The sequence below is a fragment of the Molossus molossus genome, unplaced genomic scaffold (assembly GCF_014108415.1).
Source record: "Molossus molossus isolate mMolMol1 unplaced genomic scaffold, mMolMol1.p scaffold_m16_p_7, whole genome shotgun sequence".
In the NCBI taxonomy this organism is placed as follows: domain Eukaryota; kingdom Metazoa; phylum Chordata; class Mammalia; order Chiroptera; family Molossidae; genus Molossus; species Molossus molossus.
Window position 1 is genome coordinate 18,480,727 of NW_023425401.1, and position 20,810 is coordinate 18,501,536.

The 20,810-nt window shown below is 35.9% G+C and overlaps 1 protein-coding gene across 1 annotated transcript in view; it reads right to left on the bottom strand.

Moving 5' to 3' along the window:
* Positions 1-16,431: 16,431 nt before the first annotated feature.
* ABCB5 (ATP binding cassette subfamily B member 5) overlaps positions 16,432-20,810 on the bottom strand; it is a 120,302-nt gene continuing 115,923 nt past the window's right edge. Inside the window, exons 26-27 of the mRNA XM_036246686.1 lie at positions 18,447-18,593; positions 16,432-16,679 (exon numbers count right to left, since the gene is read on the bottom strand). Of these exons, the coding sequence (XP_036102579.1) occupies positions 16,482-16,679; positions 18,447-18,593 (345 nt within the window). The 3' untranslated portion in view covers positions 16,432-16,481. The remainder of the gene's footprint in view (positions 16,680-18,446; positions 18,594-20,810) is intronic.

The window sequence follows — 20,810 nt, forward strand, 5'->3', positions numbered from 1 at the left end:
AGCTTCCACAAGCTTTAAGATTTTTTAATCAACACGTAGAAACTGGAGCCTGCTTATCAAGTTTTCACTCCTCTCTTGGCAACTAATTTGAAAGGGTCCAAACAATGAGTTGATTTACAACATTATGCTCATTTCACCCTGTACTCAAAGAGAATGTTGAAAAAAACCTCACTAATTCACCTGGGGTTATCTTTATGTCTTTGAGGGAACCAATCCTTCCAGCTTTAAGTTTTCTAGTCATTCTGTTTTAAGCACAGAAATAGAAGAAAGTAGATGTCCACTCCCCCACCCCCCACTAGAGTTCAGGTGATTGTCTAGTTCAACTGAAATTAAAGGATTTGTACTACTCAATTTTGCACCCAATTTAATGTCCCTAATTATGCAGGTACCCTATCATCAGGTTTCCCATCATTTCAGGAAGTTCTGTGCTCATTCTTCTAACACCCATCAATGCTTCATTTCTCTCTTACATACTTAGCCCTTATTCCCCCCCCCCTTTTTTTTTTGCATAAGCAGTTTCTTTCCCCTTTCAATTTAAGGAACAATGGCCTTTGTAAGGGAGGGGAACCTGGTGGCAGGTGGGAATGCATTGATAAGATATTCACATTGATTTAATAATGTTTGAAAAATATCAAGTTATATATATATTCTTTAACAGGATTTATAGATGTATGAATTTTCTATTTGGGGGAAATAATCATTTTTATAATATTACATTTCTTTTCAAACCAAGAAAATAAGCTTTTTGTAGGTGACAATTCAGTTGCCTTTGTACTATTAAGCAAATTGAGTTTTCCTTTCTCCCAATAAATATTTGGCTTAAAACTGCAATGGTTAAGTTCCCAGGCCCTCAACAGTGACATATTTTAGTTTATCATCACAATCGAATGTTGTAATATAAATAGAGAATAGTAAAACAGCCTTGTAAATATTTTGGCAAAAGAACATTATATATTCTTCAGTTGCGTTTGTTTGTGGAAACGTATGATTTAATTTTTTTAGTATATGGTACAATTATTAAATGTGAACCTGGTCTGCTTAGTGACATGTTCACTTGAGTATTTTAATATGTATACCCACAAAAATCTGAATCAGTGAAGTGTTAACAGTCACAAAATTTCACCTGTTGTTTTGCAGAGAAAATTTTTGTTTCAAAAGAAGGGCATAATAGTTAACCCTGTTATACAGAAATGGTATTTATATCTGTGAAGTGGTTTTGGAACTACTGTTATTATTTTATACTCCAAAAGCAGTGGTATGGTGTTTTTTAAAGTAAACTTTTCATTTTGGAATAATTTTAGAGATACAGAAAAGTTGTAAAAATAGTACAGTGAGTTCCAATTGTTTTCCCTATTGTAAATATCTTACATTATGATGGAACATTTATCAAACCTAAGAAATCAACATTGGTATATAATGGAACATTTATCAAACCTAAGAAATCAACATTGGTATATAATTTTTAAAAAAGAATTAAAGGCAACAAATGTTGCATTATGTGTCTGTCATGGGTGGACTATAGCTTAGCAAAATGTTGACCTCTTTTTGGTCAGCATTTTTTTTTTTTTTTTAATCCTCACCCGAGGACATTTTTCCATTTTTTGTTCAGGTAGAGTGGGAGGGAGAGAGAGGAACAGAGAGAGAGAGAGAGAAACATCGATGTGAAAGGGACACATCGAGTGGCTGCCACCCACACAACCGACCAGGGCCGGGGACAAACTGCAACCGAGGTACGCGCCCTTAGCGGAAACCGAACCCGGGTCTCTCAGGACCGCAGGCAGACGCTCTAACCGCTGAGCCAAACCGGCCAGGGCTTGGTCAGCTTTTGATGGTCAGCTTGCCTCTGCAGACACTGTGCACTAAATTAGTAAGTTACTTCAAAGTTCATCCTCAGGGATATGTCTTTAAAATCTAGTTTCTTAGAATAAAAAACATTTATTTTTCATAGTTAATTAAAATCTGAAAAAATATATCTAGTTTCATTTTCATGTTTATTTTATGTATGGAAGCATCAGATTCAATTTTGAATGGTTGATAGTTTCACTTCAGATTATCAAAAATTTATTCTTAGTAATATTCTATTTGTAGACTGGGCCTATTTTTTATTCTACAATTTAAAATGACTTATTATTATTACCATTAATATAGTAACTACAAAATACAAATAATCTAATAATTCTGTTTATTTTCTTCATATTTTTCAAGTTAAGTTTTAGGGTCCTTTTTTGTTAAGGAGCTATTTCTCAGAGTATAGAAAACATTAAAGCCTAATGGTTTGTTTGTTTGTTTATTTTAAGCACAGATAAATGTATCTTTTACACTCCATGGAGCAGTACAATTACATGGGTTTTTCTCTTGTTTAAGTAAGATTGTAAGGAGTGTCATAAAAAAAGAGAAGTATTTTTTATTTTGAATGCGCTTATATAGTCTACCTACAGTTGCCAGATAAAATACAGGATACACAGTTAAACTTGAATTCTAGATAAACCACAAATAACTTGTTAATATAAATATGCCCATGCACTATTTGAGGCATACTTTTACTAAACATGATTTAAGAAAAATTTTAAATTTCACTGGATGTCCTGATCTTTCCTTGTTAAAATGAATTTTATGTCTATAAGGAAAGTTTATTGTTTGTTAGTTTGTTTTTTGTTTTAAAAGCAGTATAAAAACAAAGTAACTCATGCCTATTCACAAAAATGGTAGGGGGTAGCATTCTGTACTATTTTAAAAGGGAAATGAAGGCCATAATGAAGTTAGGATTTACTTGTTATCTGCAGGGTGAAAGTTGATTTTCCTATTATTCTTTTTGTGCTTTTTATTTTCCAGCTTGTTTGGCTTCAGTCTGGGCTACCCTTACACACTGACAGTACTGCCCTGCTGTAATTGGAAACTACATTTATCTAGCTTTCAAGACAGTAATGCTGTACTGATGTTTGCTAGTCAGCATCTCTATACTTTATTATATTAATGCTGTGAAAAAGGAGGTATCTTTAGCCCTGGCCGGTGTGGCTCAGTTGGTTAGAGTGTCCTTCCCTACACCAAAAGGTGGCAGGTTTGATTCCTGGTTGGGACACATACCTAGGTTGCAGGTTCATGTGGGAGGCAACCTATCAATACTTCTCTCTTACATCGATGTTTTCCTCTTTCTTCTCTTCCTCTCTCTAAAATCAATTAAAAAATATTACAGATATTTCTTCACGCTTTTCACCCATCCCCCCAAACCCCCTCCCATCTGGATCAACAAAAAAGTACAAATTGGTTATAAGACTGATGAACCTCAAAGGGAAGGGGGAGGGGTGGCGGGAAAATATAAACCAAAGAACTTATGTGCATATATCTGTAACCAGTGGACACAGACACTAGCGTGGGGAAGGCAGGAGAGGAGTGAGAGCAGGGAGGGGGGGTCACTGGGGGCAAACATGGGGGGTATCTGTAATACATTCAACAATAAAGGAAAGTTTAAAAAATTAAAAATAAAATATTACAGATATAAAAAAAGCAAAAACTATAAACCAAAAAAAAAAAAAACTATTTAAAAAAAACAAAACTCTAATTTTCATTAATTAGATTGAGGCAGTTCAGACTCTGCACTGAAATTGTGTTCTTGCAAATTATATTCTCCAGGTACTTTACACCCACCCCTGGTTTAATTGCTCCTAAACTGTACAAATGCAGCCTCCTACATTCCTAGAAGTCATATTATGAGTTGTAGCAGCAGTACTGCATATGAGATTCACTTGCTAGGTAGGCCATAAATTATGACTAAATAATCGGAAAGTAAAGTATTCTATCCCAGGAGAGTTTCTTTTTCCTCTGTGGAAGTATTGCTGTAGGAAATAGAGGTAATAGCCACTCATTTATACATGGCATTTTCTCAAAAAGCAATCTATTATTTAATGTAATGTCTTTGTCTTTTGTGGTTCATTTTTTAAAAAAAATTCCTGGCATTAAAAATGCCATCAGTTTAATTTTTTCTAACAACTTCCTATTTCTTGATAATTATTATTTGTGATTATCCCAGAAATAATGATTAAAATTCTGTGTAGCTATACAATACAGGCTAATAAGGGGTGAGGGAGGAGAATGAACCTGACATCTAAGGTTTATCCATCTTGCCTTCACACAGCTCAAAGAGTAAGTAAAAACAATATTAACAAGCCTTGTATGCCAATGAGATAAATCATTAAGAACAAGACAAGCAGTCTTATACCTATAAACAATTTATCAAGGACCTAGGCTTACAAGGTAGCCACCTCTTAGATTCCACTTTCACGGGGTAATATAGCTGTTACTGTGAGAGTTCAGAAGAAAGTGGTAAAAAAAAAAAAAAAGTGGAAAGTTTAAAAACACTTATTTTGGAAGCTGGCTTGATGGTAGACTCCCTGAAAAATTAAATTTTAAACAGGTTTCCACAAACTGCCATGCTTCTTTCCCCACTTTACTTTGTTTTCTATAACCAATTAGATATTCATTTGGATTAATAAATATTTAAAAAATAAAATGGCCTCTGTGAATTCCAAGGGAAGCATTCACATACAAGTACACATATTACCTCCATCCTAATCCAAAGACTTTCCATTTCTTCATTTCTAAACTCCATTTTTTTCTGGAGAAAATTAGATACTTACTGAAGATATTCTAGAAAGTACAAGAAATCCTGAAAAAGCAGAGAAAACAAATTACCTTAACCCTGCTTCTGAGATATAGTTGTGTCTTTAGTCATAATCTTTTTCTATGTGATTTTCATGCATATATGCAAGTGTGTAACCTGCCCCCCCCCCATTGGTATTAAAATAAATTTCCCACCTGGCTGATGTGGCTCAGTGGACTGAATGTGGGCCCATGGACTGAGAGGTCCTGGTTCGATTCCTGATCAGGGCACGTGCCTGGGTTTTGGGCTCGATCCCCATAGGAGGGTACACAGGAGGCAGCTGATCAATGTTTCTCTTTCACATCGATGTTTCTATCTCTCTCTCCCTTCCTCTTTCTCTAAAATAATCAATAAAAGCATTAAAAAATAAATAAATAAAAATTTTAAAAATTACTCACTGTTAAAAACTCTCTGCAAATATAATTTTAAATGTTTATAAAATACTTATTGACTGGCTATATCAACGTTTTACCCACTTCCCTAATACTGGTTTCTGAATGATTGAACATCCTTATGCATGACTTGTTCTAATTTCTGATTATTTCCTTAGGATGCTAGAAAAGAAAGGAATTCTTGAGGGATAAGAACATTTTAGAGGCTACAAATAGAGATAATCAGATTACTGTTCTGAAAATATGTAGTAGTTTATATTGCAGCTAGGAGTAGTTAAGAGAGCCAGCCTTGACCCTGTTGGGTGGCTGGGTTGGTTGAAGTGTTGTTCAGTACACAAAAAAGGTGACAGATTCAATTCCCAATCAAGGCACATGCCTAGGTTGTGGTTTGATCCCTGGTAAAGAAGGCAATCAATGATGTTTCTCTTTCTCTCTCTCAAATTAATAAACATATCTCCTCAGGTGAGAATTAAGAGAGAGAGTGAGAGAGAAAGAAAGAGGGAGAGCCAGCCTTAAATGCACTGAATTCTTAATCTTTATTTAATATGGAAGAAATGAATTACATTATTGCTTTAAAGTGAAAATTTTAAATTCCTAAACTTTTATCCATTAGTTTACTTGCCATTTTCACTCCCTCTTTTGTGAATTGTCCTTGCATGGTTATATCCTTTTCTGAATGAGAGTCTACTTGATTGCAAAACAAGGCAAATGATCTGGGCCAGTGGAGAACATTCTGGGGGAAGAGCGCTTGCCTTTGGACGCAGAAACTCCCTTCATGCCTTTGTACCACAGAGTTCCCTAAACTGGGACCCACAAATAGGTTTCCTTTTTTTAGTAATAGATTAGCTACGGTAAGGGGGCAGCAATGTCATGCTAATATTTTACAAAAAAATTTTGGGAAAATGACTAGTTTAATTTCCCAGTTAAGATTGGACATTGTTTTGCAGTCACATGGTACTGAAATACAGATTTAAATGAACATGTTAGCTGTAACTGGCAGAAAAGTTAAAAAAAAGATTCAATCAACGAGTCTATAGGATACCCCCAAAATGTCATTTTAATAGATTACTTTATTAACTGAATTAGCCAAATGTTTTGGCCTCTGGTTGCGTGAAACCTTTAAATTAGAGTTTATTAATTCATGGTCACCATAGACAGTAAGTCTGATTAGAATCAGCTGTTATAACTGGACAGAAAGATCTATTTTAAAATTTTGATATTTTATGACCATTGGAAAAATAGTGTCCAAAAGTAAAATCAGGGCTACTTAGTCAATAATTAATTGTAACATTTTTTTAAGTTTTTAAAATAATTCTATGTAATTAAAAGAGTTACTCTTTGGCAATCTTGAAATTTTGTAATACCTTGGTGACATAGTCATTAGCATTTAAAAGAAATGCTTATATACAACCACTAAAGAGTCTTAAACTCTTGAGTTTTGGGGAGTTGGGAAGGGAAGAAGATGGTGAGCAGGTTGGATTCATTAGATTGTATCATTAGATCATGTCTTTAATACAGCCTCAGCTTGTAGTAGAGGTAAAAGTTTAACTTTCATGATATTTTAAATGATATATTTGCTTTGTTCAAAATTAAAAAAAAAAATACTGAATGTCTACTTTGTGTTCATACTTTGTGCTAAAAATATGCCTTTAGCATGATCATGAATCACAGTCATAATATGAGAACCTATAATTGTAAAATAGAATTTACTTCTGGTGTTCTTTTTTTTTTTTTTTTCTTTATTGACTTTAGAGAAAAAGGAAGGGAGAGGGAGAGAGAGAGATAGAAACATTAATGAGAGAGAATATCAATTGGTTGCCTCCCGCATGCCCCCCACTGGGGACTTGACCCACAACCTGGGCATGTGCCCTGACAGGGAATTGAACTCTTGGTGCATGGGTCAATGCTCAACCAGTGAGCCACACCGACCAGGCTCTAGTGTTCTTTCTTTAAGGAAAAAAAAAAAAAAATCACCCCATTATCCTGCCCTTATGACTGTAAAATTAACTATTTAAAAACTTAACAATAGCCCTGGCCAGTTTGGCTCAGCAGTTAGAGCGTCGGCCTGTGGTCCAGAGAGACCTGGGTTCAGTTCCCGCTAAGGGCACGTACCTCGGTTGCAGTTTGTCCCCGGCCCTGGTTGGGTCGTGCGGGAGGCAGCCACTCGATGTGTCCCTTTCACATCAATGTTTCTCTCTCCCTCTCTCTCTCTCTTCCACTCTCTCCTTCCCACTCTATCTGAACAAAAATGGAAAAATGTCCTCAGGTGAGGATAAAAAAATAAATAAAAAAAACCTTAACAATATGTAGGCATTATAGTATTATTATTTTAAAATGTTCAAAGTATGTTAAAATAACTTAAACCTTGATATACATATATGTCTTTATTGGAAATTAAGACCAATCTATTTTTATCTAAAATTATTACAAGAGGACAGAGGTTAATTTAGTTTGTCTCCCAAAGAAAGATACTTGATTAATAAGTAAATTTAAATATCCTATTGTGTATAACAAACTAAGAGAGTTCACTGATGGCCCTGGCCAGTGGGGGTACATGTCCAGGTTGTGGGTTCAGTTCTGGTTGGTTTCAGTTTATGTGGGAGGCAACTGACCAATGCTTCTCTCTCATCGATGTTTCTCCCAGCTCTCCCTCTACCTCTCTCTCTCCTTTCCTCTGTCTCTAAAATCAGTAGAAGTATATTATAAAAAAAGAGTGAACTCACTGATGGCAGTAAATAGACATTTAAAAAAGTTCTTCTTTTAACAATATACAAGAAATTCTTAACATACTGAAACTGAAAAGAGACAAAGAAAGTAAGAAAGAAACAAACAAAAAACCAACATGTAAACAAGAGCCTAGGCTTTTTAAAAACTATACTGCAATAGAGAAAATAAGTTACAAGGTACCACTTACTGGTCTTGATTAATATTTCTATTCATGCTCAGCTTTACAGCTTTTATTCATGAAGTCTGTATTCAGTGACTAGGTTTAGAGACATATTTTTTATTCTGTCTAGAACAATGCTTCTCAACCTCTTTATTGTTGTTGTTGTTGTTGTTAACAAATCCTTTTTAGACTCTGATACAGACTATGGATCTTATCTTAAAAATATATTCATCTCAATCAATACCTCTCTAGATTTAGAACTAGAGGTCCTCTGAGTCCTTAGTTTGTATTTCTACTAAAATTTTATACATTTCAAAATAATTTTACTGGAGTAAATCAAAGACAGTATTTTATCTTTGGCTTTACAATCTACCTTGATTAACATGGAGAAAGGAGAAGGGTTAACTCTTGTCTGACGGGCTGGAGTCTCCGTGGAGATTCCAGTTCTTATTGAAGGAGTAACTTGAAATATATAACACAAGAGAAAAACATGGGTGTGTTGCCCCTCACATTTTAGAAGTGCATGATAAAAATTTTCCTATGTTTGTACTTCTGTTGCTTGTTTTATATTTGCTGGGTTTGTGATATAGTTTATAGTGGTCACTCTAAATGTTTTTATTTTATCTAGGTTAATGTCATAGGCTTTCTGCCAATACATAGAATATTATAGTCAATCATTAAACACTTCAATTTTAAAACAACTTCATTACTTTACTTGAGGCATTATTTATTTTATAATATTTGGAAAGTCATTCGAATGAATGGGAACCTCAGTATAGTTAAGTTAATCTGAACCACTTTTGATGACTCCACCTTAGTCAACATTTTACCCAATGCATACATTACTACTTTTTTTCAGTTACATTTGTGAATCTATCTTTGTTTTGCATGATACAACTATCAAGATCTTTTTTTATCTTAACCAGAGAGAGGAATGATGTACCAACAAATGGGTTGCAAATGTAACAAAAGAGTTATGCTAAATACCCTGAAAATAAAGATAGCAGGGATGATTCAACAGTGAGAGACAATCTCTGTAGATACTGGGGTCTAATCTTCCCCACATTTGTGAGTGTGTGTGTCTGAGGGTAGGGAAGACTGAAGAGTAGCAAGGAAAATATTGCCAGAGCAGCTGTGTTTCTAACCCTTCCCAGTTGTAATTGGGTTTTGTACAAGAATTTTTTAGTATGTGAGTGGGCAGAAAAAAAATCCAGCTTCCTACCAGGATGTTGACCAAAGAGAAACTATGTACCTTTGTATTTTTGCAGTGTAAGGAGGAGGCAAACAGCAACTTACTTGCTAAGTGAACAACTCAAAAGTACCTTACCATTTCCAATTCCATTTTAGAGGGATAATGGGTCAGCTAAATGTGGGCAATGGAGTCAGATTTACTGGGTTGTAGCCTCATTCTGTCTTTTCTTTGGTGTTTGACCTTGGGACAGTTCCTTAATTACTCTGTGCCTCAGTTTCCCCATGTAGTAAACCACAAAAAACAATGGGGTGTATCCTGTTTTAAGTTAATGCCTATAAGGCTCAATCACAGTGTCTGACAGATGAGTGCTCAATGAATAAGAAATTATTTTTAGCAGTTCTAGCTTGTTTTATGTTATCAATCTCATTATTGCTATGACTGATGCCAGAACAATTCCATTTTATAACAGAATGTATTTAATTTACCTTTGTTAGTTTGGAGGTTTTCTCCTTCTACATTTTTGGGAGCCCTGTTGATGTGCTGTAATTCTCCTTGATCTTCTCTTCCTTTTTGGCTAATATGTCACTCATTAACCCCTTTCTTCTCAGGGGACTTAGCTCTAGGAAATTGGGGACTAAAGTAATTTATGAAACTCATGTAGGCAAAGGTGTAATTCTACCTTAATTGGGGCCACAGGACTAGGAATTTACATTTGCACCTCTTTTCTTAGATCTCCTGAGGATTTGATGGTGGAATATTTTTTCCTTCTAGTACTAAGCTGATTGATTGCTGGAGTGTATTACATTCTTTGTTGTTTGTTTTCAAATAGTTTTTTCTTCTTTCTTTTGTTCTCTCTCTTTCTCTTTCTCTCTCTCTTCACAGTTGTCCAGGATGTTTTGGTAATGTAACAACTTCAATCCTTTACATAGAATCTCTTCTTGACATTCAAATGTGCAGAAAATATTTTAGCTATTTATTATATTACTATGATGTAATAGAGTTGATGATCAAACAAAATACCTCTATTCAACAGCAAATTTTACCTGGCTCATAAAGAATAGTATTTCATCTTGTACATCTACAAAAATACGATGCATCTAGTAGAGCATTCTTTCCCTCCGTCAAATAATATAGCAGTGATTACTCACTTACAATTTTCCACACCTAATGATCTAACTTCTGTTTTTCTGAACTCTCAATGAACTAATATCGTTTTTAAGGAGATCCTCAAGCAGTTTAAAAAAAAAACAAACATTTTTGTGGTATTAAACTTAACCTTGATGATTAAGTATAAATCATTAAGAAAACATGCCCAATAAATTCAATTATATTGGTGATACTTTTCAGCATATTTCCATACATATTGTAATCACAGATACTATACTTTGTCCAAGAAATGTGCCTCTTTAAAAAAATTTTTAGCTTGAAATTCTCATATTTCTGCAATTTTTCCAATGTGAAAAAATGTTCAAATCTACAACACTTATACAGGTAAGTAAACACTAAAGGAAAAACAGATCTCATACCTCAGGCAGAATTCACTTTTATTCCAGTGGTGTGGATGTAGATAGTATTTTTAGGGTGTGGCTGATTAATATTATTAGACTGTGTAACTGCTGTCACAGTTTGGTTTTATCCTCACACTGATCCATTGTACGCCTGTGAGCAATGACTGTGATCTCAGTTCAGCTAGCCATCTTCCTGAATAAACTGTAGAAAGAAGTCCTTGATACTATGATTGAGACTGTAGGCTCCGGAAGTAGACAAGGCTATGAATCCCAGTGTCCAAGCCTCAACAAGTTGTTCATTTTCCTTACACTTCAGTTTTCTTCTCTTTAAAGGAGATACTATTAATCTGTGCCATTATAAAGCTGATGTGAGAACTAAAGAGATAATGTTCATGAAGTACTTATCCCATGCCTGTGTGAAAAAGTTTACAGAAGAACTTAGCTTTCATTAAAAGCAGTAGTTTAAAATGGTTTTAGGAAAATTCAAAAGTGTGTGAAATTCAAAAGTCAGAAGTGTCTAAAACTCTTATGTTTATAGTATGAAGAATGCTGATTTTACTTGCTTGCATATGAAGTTATTTAGTGGAAAGAGACTAAGGTTAAGAAAGTAGAATTTAGTATAAAATTCTACTTAATCTGGTCTCAGGATAAAAGGAAAAGTAGCATCCAATGGCAAAAGTAAAGGAGAAAGAATTGCATTCCAAATCCGGAATGAGGAAATGTATAGGACTTGGAGTCAGGATGGGTGTGTTTTTGCTCTCATCAATATGTATGATGATGATGTTGGACTCGATGTTTTTAGGGTTCTCTCTGAGCTTTTTACTCAATGCAAATATGTGAAAAATTATCTTGTCTTCTCCATGGAATAAGAGTTTCAATGGCTAGCCTTTGTAGTTGGCTGAGTAATGGCCAGACTGATATGGAGATGTGATGAAGGCAGCAGAGATCAGAGGGATGCAGGCCAAGGAACATGGGCAGCTTCTGGAAGTTTGAAAAAAACAAGAGATTTGTTCCCAGAGCCTACAGAAACTGATTTTAGACTTTTGACCTCTTGAACTGTAAGATAAAATTGTGTTGTTTCAATCTACTGTGTTTGTGGTAATTTGTTAAAGCAACAATAGAAAAGTAATACATGCTTTATCCGTGTGGTTTTGCTAGAATAGATAGAGATCAAGTTGTGTTACTTGAGGTACTATGCAGAGATGTTTGGTGATTCATGTGTTGTTGTTTTTTTAATATGGTTTTTAAATTAACTTTTACATTTCTGGTAATTATTGCCAAGAGTAAGGAAATAAGGCTTGAAAGCAACTATGTCTCCTAATCCCTCTAACTTCATTCTTCTATATCAGTTTTCCCAGTTGCCTCCCTTGACTAGTTCTTACGAGTAAACTTTCCAATCAATCAGTGATTCCACTTCACAAACACTTGGAATAAGACCTCAAACTAAAACAATGAATACATAGCTCAACACTAACAGGAAATATTTTCATACACCAGATCATTTGCAAACCATCTGTGCATACTCTATGCATACAATGGTACAGTAAGTCATATGTTATGCATACTACAAAAGTGACACATTGAGTAGGCTAAAAACCAGGTTATTAGCTATAACCTAAATTGACTTAACATGAAAACACACCACAGATTATTTTAAGGAGTGGTAAGATATAAATTAGGTTTGCTGGGTTAGTTATATAACAGGTGTGACATGGTAGAGTTTTCTTTTTCTTTACACTAGCATCTATGCCATACCTTATCCTTGCTAAATTGTTTCTTTTCCACTGGTACTCTCATTGTGTTGCAATTATTTTAAGACTCACTTAACAGCCCTGCCTCCTAGGAAGGAAGTGGGTACAAAGGATAAGATGTGATGGCTGAAGACTAGTGTAATATGATAACATTTAGAGAATGACTCTGTGATAGATCCTGACCTCTCTGGTGAGCTATTTTTCATTGTATTTAGGACTTTCTAGGCCAGGTATTTACAGGACCCTTCACTCCTCACACTTTCTTTTTAAACTGGTGCTTCTTGTTACTACTGTACATCCAAACCCAAAGGCAAAGGCGAAGCAGAGGACAAGAATGCTTGGACGAGTTTGAATTGAGGTCAATCTAGATAAGTATTAGGCTGTGAATCATGACTGACAGAACTCAGTGTTTTCCTGAGACCAGGAAGTACTCAAAACTAGGGAATCATAATATAGATTAAAGTCTCGGGAAATTAGACAGTGTATGAAATTTGGCAATGTATGCTCAAGTACCAAATTATTTCAAAATTAAATAAAACCAACTTGAACTATGATGACACTAAAAATTAAATGAAAATTAAGTTAATTAAAATTACATTTGCCATGTGAATGGAAAGAAAAAGTTTTTATGGATTTAAGCTAGCCAAGAATAGAAGTATATTATCCAGTGGGTCAACAGTGACTGATTATACCCCATGACAAGGAGATGGTAATACAGGAATTTCTGCTTTCCAAAATTTTGCGTTATGCTACTTTTTTTTTTAAGGAAAGACCTACAGTAATATGTTTCTCTATCCAAAAGAAATCTGAAGAGGATTTTTGATTTTACACAAAAAGGTTTAAACTGAAATTAGTGTTCAGCGTTTGTTTTGCAACTAGGGGTTACAGAGGCAGCATGCTCCCTGAGCATCGAGAGTGGCACCGCCAACCTCCAGAACTACACTCAGCATCTCAGTATCAAGTGGCCAAGGCTTTGAACTGTCTGTGAGCATGTGGGCCTTATTGCAATTTATTTCACACATCTGTTAGCAAGATATGTCCTAAGGTACTAGAAAAGCCTAAGAGAGCTCTGTTATGCTTAATGTAAAACTGAATGTTAAGTAAGCACGATTGGTATGATTTGGTACATTATTTTTGGGTCTGGGAATGCTTAAAATTTTTTCCATAAAATTAATGGTAATTGCTTCGTTGCTTTATGCCACTTCGGCTTAAGGATAGCAGGGAAGCCCTGGCCAGTTTGGCTCAGCAGTTAGAGTGTCAGCCTGCAGTCCAGAGAGACCCGGGTTCAGTTCCCGCTAAGGGCACCTCGATTGCAGTTTGTCCCCGGCCCTGGTTGGTCATGCAGGTGGCAGCCACTCGATGTGTCCCTTTCACGTCAATGTTTCTCTCTCTCTCTCTCTTTTCCTGTCTCTCCCTCCCACTCTATCTGAACAAAAAATGGAAAAATGTTCTCGGGTGAGGATAAAAAAAAACCAAAAAGGATAGCAGGATATGATTATTGAAATAAATTTGCAGCTCACCAGGTCATTTTATCAGTAAATGGGTGTGCCTCTATTTATTTATTTTTATGTATGTATGTACGTATGTACGTATGTATGTGTGTATGTATGTTTTTTATCCTCACCCGAGGACACTTTTTGCATTCATCTTCATACAGAGCTAGAGGGAGAGAGGGAGGAAGAGAGAGAGAGACACACACATCTAGTGGCTGCTACCCTCACAACCCCAGCCCGGGCGGAGGACAAACTGCAACTAAGGTATGTGCCCTTAGCGGGAGCTGAACCTCAGTCTCTCTGGACCATGGGCCGATGCTCTAACTGCTCAGCCAAACCAGCCAGGGCTGTGTGTGCCTCATTTTAGTATCCATAATTTAATCTGCTTGATAGTTGTCTTTTTAAACTAAATCTCATAGTATTTATTGAACATCTACCATATCCAAGGCACTTTAAGAAGACAACATATCTTAAATTTATTAACTTGGTGCCCTGAATAATCTGGCCTTCATTGCTTTATGCCCTTAAGGAAATACTAAGTTGTGAGCTACAAATCTAAATGTATTACTATTTAATAATTAACGTATATGAGCTTTAATGAGTGTTTAAACTTTGACACTTAGCTTTAGATGTGCTCTGGTACCTTTTCCTTTGTTGTTGTTGTTGTTTTTTAAGATAAAAATGTCAATTCTTCATTTAGATTCTTTTTCAGTTATATAATACCCTGTTTTAAGAAAATGTATAAATATTAAAAAGTCAGACTTATAAAACTGATAAAGTATGTGTAAATAATTGCTCATTTTGAAAATATTATTACAGGTTTTACTCAAACCCTAAGCTTATCAAAGTAATTCCATAGCTGATTAGAATAACTTAAGGAACAAGGGGCTTTGATTCCATTAAAACCAGTGTTTTAATTAGAATACATTTTAAAATCATTTAAGAACAGTATAGCAATTTAAACTTTTAAATTATGGCAGTCCCTAAAAACCAGCTGGTGTCTACTTACTTCCCGCCGTCATCAGCTGATAGCCCCCAGATTGTTGTAAACTGTTTGGGACCCCAATTCTCAGCATATTTGCTTATTCCACAGTGACTTCATTTAAGAGAATTCTGTAGTCCTACAGAGCATCCTTTAAAATACTTTAAAATAAGATGCTAATAAAAACTAGGTGGGGCTATGAATTAGAAGGGAGAGTGTAGGGATCACAGAATTGGAGCCCAGGGTTCTGCTGCGGAGGTTTTATGCATATCTACACCACACTGCGTTGTCCTCCTGCCCACCCTACTCTGGGAAGAGAAACCATCAGGAGCTCTGTATCCATACATAACACAGTGGCCACAGGCTTTCAGTGCCAATGCTTCTAAATTCTATGCCTGGTTCTCAAATGCCCAATCCTGTTTTTGTTTTGTGTTAAATAAAAAAAGTGGCATGAGTCCTGGCCAGTTGGGCTCAGCGGTTGGAGCGTCGGCCTGCGGAACACAGAGTCCCCGGTTCAGTTCCCGCTAGCGGTGGGTACCAAAAAAAAAAAAAAAGTGGCATGATACACAAGTTGTTTTAAATTTTTCTCAAGATTGTAGATTACTAGCAGAGTGTACTTTAGAGAGGCTGGCTGTGTCACTGTAAATGAAAGAAAATATAATTAAGAACAGAAATAAAATCACTAGATGAGATTACATTATTTGGGTAAATGGAAAACATGACTCGGATTACCAATACAGTATTGTTATTTACACAGAACTTTTAAATCATACATATATAAAACAAGGTATGTATAAAATTTAAACAAATTACTTGATTTAATAATAATTAAAGCATTTTTAATTTTTCACCCATAGTAAAGTAGCTCTTATTTTAAATAAACAAGTATTTATACACTAGTAGGTCTGTGATTTATTCTGCCAAACTCAAAGCTCAGAATAATAGAATTTTCAGGAATAATGGAATGTGAGGCATTTCACTTACTGGTGAAGTGGAAGATAACTACCTAATTTGTCGGAAATTTTTCATTGTAATCCTCCCTATCCCCCTAACAAAAGGAAATAATTTTTGGAAACTGTGGATATTCATTAAGAGAGAAACAATGAAAGTGATATTGTGAGAGAAATTCCTAAGGTCTGGAGAGAAGGACTAATTCAAAGTACTCTAATATGTGTTACAAAACACTGAAAATTCCAAATTAACGTCATTTTTTTCTGTAATGCCTCAGGCCCAACTACATCTTACTCTCTCTTTGCCAAAATCTTTCAACTTAGTCAACTGGATAAATTTTTCCTCTTGAAACATATTCTCAGTTTAATGCAGGAGTTGTTGGGAAAAGATTCACTTTGCAGAAAACTACTTTACAAGCAAGTATGCCAAACATTTTCATAATGTGAAGGATATAGGCATTATCTTACTCAAATGACTTTAGAAAATTTTTGTTTCCTTTAAAAAATCTGAATGGAAGATGGTGTGTTAACAGAACATGACTGTATTTGAACAGCAAGATTCTAGATATTGATGTATGCAGTAAAAGAGATCAAAGCATGCCAAATAATTACTAAGTACTCTTTCTTTGTATTACACAAAGATCAAAATATGTGCTAACTCCAATAGCATCACTGCACTGACTGTGCATTTACTAATTTAAAATATATGTCTTGATTTCTCAGGAGCTCTTGATGACTTCCCCATTCCTTGACTTTTCCGTTGTGCAGAACCACTATCAGATCTGCATTCTGTATTGTAGAAAGCCTGTGAGCCACCACTAGGCACGTCCTCCCCTTACTGGCCTTATCAAGGGCAAGCTGAACCACCTAGAAGAGAGAAGGACTTGTGATCACTAGCTCAGGTTAGATGCTAGTAAAATTTGCCTAAATCAAATCAGGTAAGGTAATCTAATAACATTCTTTGTTTATTTGCTTATTCCCAAGGAAGTTGCCCTACTTTGAGAAATATTCACCCTACTGAATAGAAATCTAGAAAAATTAATTATGGACATTTTAAGTAAGACTTTTAATTGGACATGCTTTTGTGACAATGAATAAAAATGACATGGTTATTTGTATGTAAATGGTTCCAAACTCAAAGACAGAGAGTAGTATTTCCACACATAAATAGAATGATCTTATTTACTTTTGGTAGAATTTATCTATAAAACTTTCCTGACTAAAACAGCATCTCAGCTACAATGAGGTTATAAGGCTGTATAAAAAAAAAAAGAGACTGGAGCCTTGGCCGGTCTGGCTCAGTGGTTAGAGTGTCAGCCTGCAGACCAGAGTCCTGGGTTTGGTTCCCGCTAAGGGCATGTACCTCAGTTGCAGTTTGTCCCTGGCCCTGGTTTCTCTCCCTCCTGCTCTATCTGAAGATGAATGCAAAAGTAAAAAAAAAAAATGAGACTGGAGGGTGAAAAGCAATATATAAAATGTTCCAGTAATGAATACTTCATTTAAATCTTTGCAATATACCTGTAAGGTGGAGGTTTTTTTACTTTTCTGATGAGTAAACTGAGATTTGAAAAGCCCTGGTCACTTGACCAAGGTCACACCCCTAGTAAATGATGAATCCAGGATTATAGCCTAGATGTCTGATTAAAAGAAAAAGTTTTTTCTTTTGTAACACACTGTCTCCTTGGAAATGAATAATAATCATCTGCAAACAGCAATTGAGTGGGGTTAACCACATGATCTCTTAGGTCAGACATGCTCTATTAGAATTTAGTGAAGTTACTTAAGTTTTCTAAGCCTCACTGTTCTAATCTGTAAAATGAGCATGCTGATAAAATAATCTAATTCATTGAATTGTTGTGAGGATTGAGATAATAGCATATAATTAACGCTCAATAACAGGGTGGGACAAACATAGGTTTACAGTTGTGAGTATATGAAACACAGAGTTTATTCTTGTATTATTGTTATTGAATTATTTTCCATACAAACAACTGTACACCTACTTTTGCCTCATCCTGTATTAATGATGATCACTTACTTAACCAATGTTCATTTAATGAATAAGTGCTACTAGATGTAAGAAGCTACTAGGGGACAAGGACATAGCAAAATGTTCATTTAACAAATAAGTGCCTCCTAGGTATAAGAAACTACTAGGGGATAAGGACATAGCAAAATCTGAAGGATTGCAGTGTGGGTCTACTGTTACATGTCTGTTTGCTTCCTTGTTTGTTCTAAAACTGAGCTAATGGTCTGTAGAGGGTGGAGTAACTAGCAGGCTCTGGTCCCTGCTACACAGGTGGATTAATTTGTTCGGCTTTACTGGACTAATAACAAAATAGAAAAATTAATTTTATTGTGCTTTTTTCTTGAGTGGAGAAACATTTCAAGTATTGGGTCCTTTTTTTGAAAATGAGACAAATTCAAGAGAGAACACCTTTCTAAAACATGAGTTGCCCTGTGTTCCAACTCTCCCCCCTCCCCACTAGCCTCTAAATTTTTAAAAAGGCCTAATCCTTAATTAGAGCTGGGGACTACAATTCTCTCAGGCCTTTCTTTCTCTAAACTTACCTTTATTTCTTCCATGATCCTCCACTCTCATATTTGATATTATGAAAAAAAAAAGGATGTTACCTTTTCATTCTCATTGTCAAGGGCTGAAGTGGCCTCATCCAACAATAAAATTTTTGGTTTTCGGAGAAGAGCCCTTGCAATAGCTAGTCTTTGTTTTTGACCGCCAGAAAGCTGTGTTCCTTTCAGTCCAACTTGTGTGTTGTATTTCTATTACAGGAACATGCAATTAAGAAAGCAAGGCTTAGTTATTTAAATTAGCATGGCAACTGTAGGCAAGAACCATCTAAATATTTCAGATTTTGCTACTTTAGAAAATTTGTGTCCCAACAAGTACTGAAATGTATTCTTGTGCTTTGTTGCAAATAAATGCTAAACCTGCAGTAAACACTACCATCTCATTTACATATCAAATCTGATCACTTGCAAGCAGACCTTTGCCATTATGCCCCTACAAAGGAATTGTATGAATTAAAGCATAAAAGAAAAAAATTATTGGGGGGAAAAGTTCCAAGTAAACACAGATCTTTTTCCATTAACTTATATTATTTTTTATTTTAATGTCAAAATAGCTTAAAATGTCTAAACACAAGGAAATTATTGTGTTCATTCATTTTGGCTCTTGTTAAATTTTTATAGGCATATCTCTCCAGATTTCCAGAATGCTGTGCTCAGTGTGCAGGTAGCTTCCTGGCAGTAAGTTAGGTTGGCATCTTGGGGGTGACATTTAGCACTTCACAGTGTTTCCCTCTATAGAAGGGTAAAGGAAATTTCTCACATCCTGCAGCCTTTGTAGTCTGCTAAACCACGATTGGTCAGTTCAGTTGGTGAAAGCAGTCTCCTGTTTGCTTTCTAGATTGTCCCATTGACTCTGCTTCCCTCCAGGGTTTCATACCACTTTCTAATAGCACTTGCCAGTAGTGCAACAAATACATACTGTTGGTAACCAGATAAGAATGGGAGGATGGATCAGTTCCACTGGAAAATAAGTCCCAGTGTACAACTTACTAAAGGTGGATTCTGTAGCAGCATCCCAGAGAAGATGCAGCATGTGATTATATGCTGTTCATTATGTCTTAGTACCTTGGAGATGCTTGAATGAATTGCCTTTCCCTTCACATCTGACTGCCTTCAGGAGGTGCCCCTGGGGCAAAGTGGGTAAGAAGAGAGCCTATGACATAGCCGTAGGACAAATGTGTCTACTTCATTCAAAGCTTGGTTTTTAATTTAAAATGCGAGGTTGCTTGCTTTACATAAAACAATGGGTGTCTGAATTACTAAAGCTCAGTGAAAGTGTCTTTACTGAAGTGAAATGCTCTACAAAGAAAACAGACTTCCACTGTCTCCTCTGAGATTTTATCTGGGACTGCCAGCAGGCTGGGCCTCATCCTCCCAAACTGCATTTTGTGAAATTTGGAATTATAGGGTAGGGTAATCTGATACAACTATGCATTCATTTCCATACACTGCAAAGTTCCCATCTAAATTAGAGACTCCAATCTTGAACCCAAAACAGAGAAGACAGGAATGATAATGGGCTTGTAGCTCTTTTAGCTAGTCTTGCTTAAGTTATACATGGATTTTTTTCCATGTAGCTGAAGAAGGTACAAGACTAGCTTAGAAATCAATTTACATTTCTTGGCCTTCTCTGGATTGTAGGAAAATGTAAGTCTCAAGAGTGAATTGGATGAAAATCAAGTTCAGATGTTTTTGCCTATAATTAAGCAGAACAGATTATAAATGTAGATATAAAGGTAGATATACACATTGTCTCAACAGCAACTTAAAGACATTTTCAGATGCTTGAAGGTCTTTGATTTATTTATTTATTTACTTACTTTTATTATTTTTTTTATCCTCACCCGAGGACATTTTTTTGTTCAGATAGAGTGGGAGGAAGAGAGAGGAAGAGAGAGAGAAACACTGACAAGAAAGGGACATATCGAGTGGCTGCCCTCCGCACGACCTAACCAGGGCCGGGTACAAACTGCAACCGAGGCACGTGCTCTTAGTGGGAACTGAACCCGGGTCTCTCTGGACCACAGGCCGACGCTCTAACTGCTGAGCCAAACTGGCCAGGGCAGGTCTTTGATTTTTAATGAAGAATCATAGAGTTCCATTCTTTCCTGTTTAAACTGAAGATCTAAATCAGTTTTCGGGCAAACATTGAGATGGTGAGTGCCCTGAAGTCACCTGCTTTATGAGATACTCAAGGGGCACTGGTTTCTTACTATGAACCTGGGGCTAAAAGCCTGTTGAGTCCTGGAGGGAACATCAGAAAGATCTAATCCTAAACCAACTGCATTCTGGAAAGTCCTGCAGGGCCCTGGGGAGGAGTTGCAGGGTGATTCCAGAGGTCAAAGTCCTATGACTTGGCTTGACTGAGCTGTCACTGTGTGATATCGTGGGGACTAGGGGAATCTATGC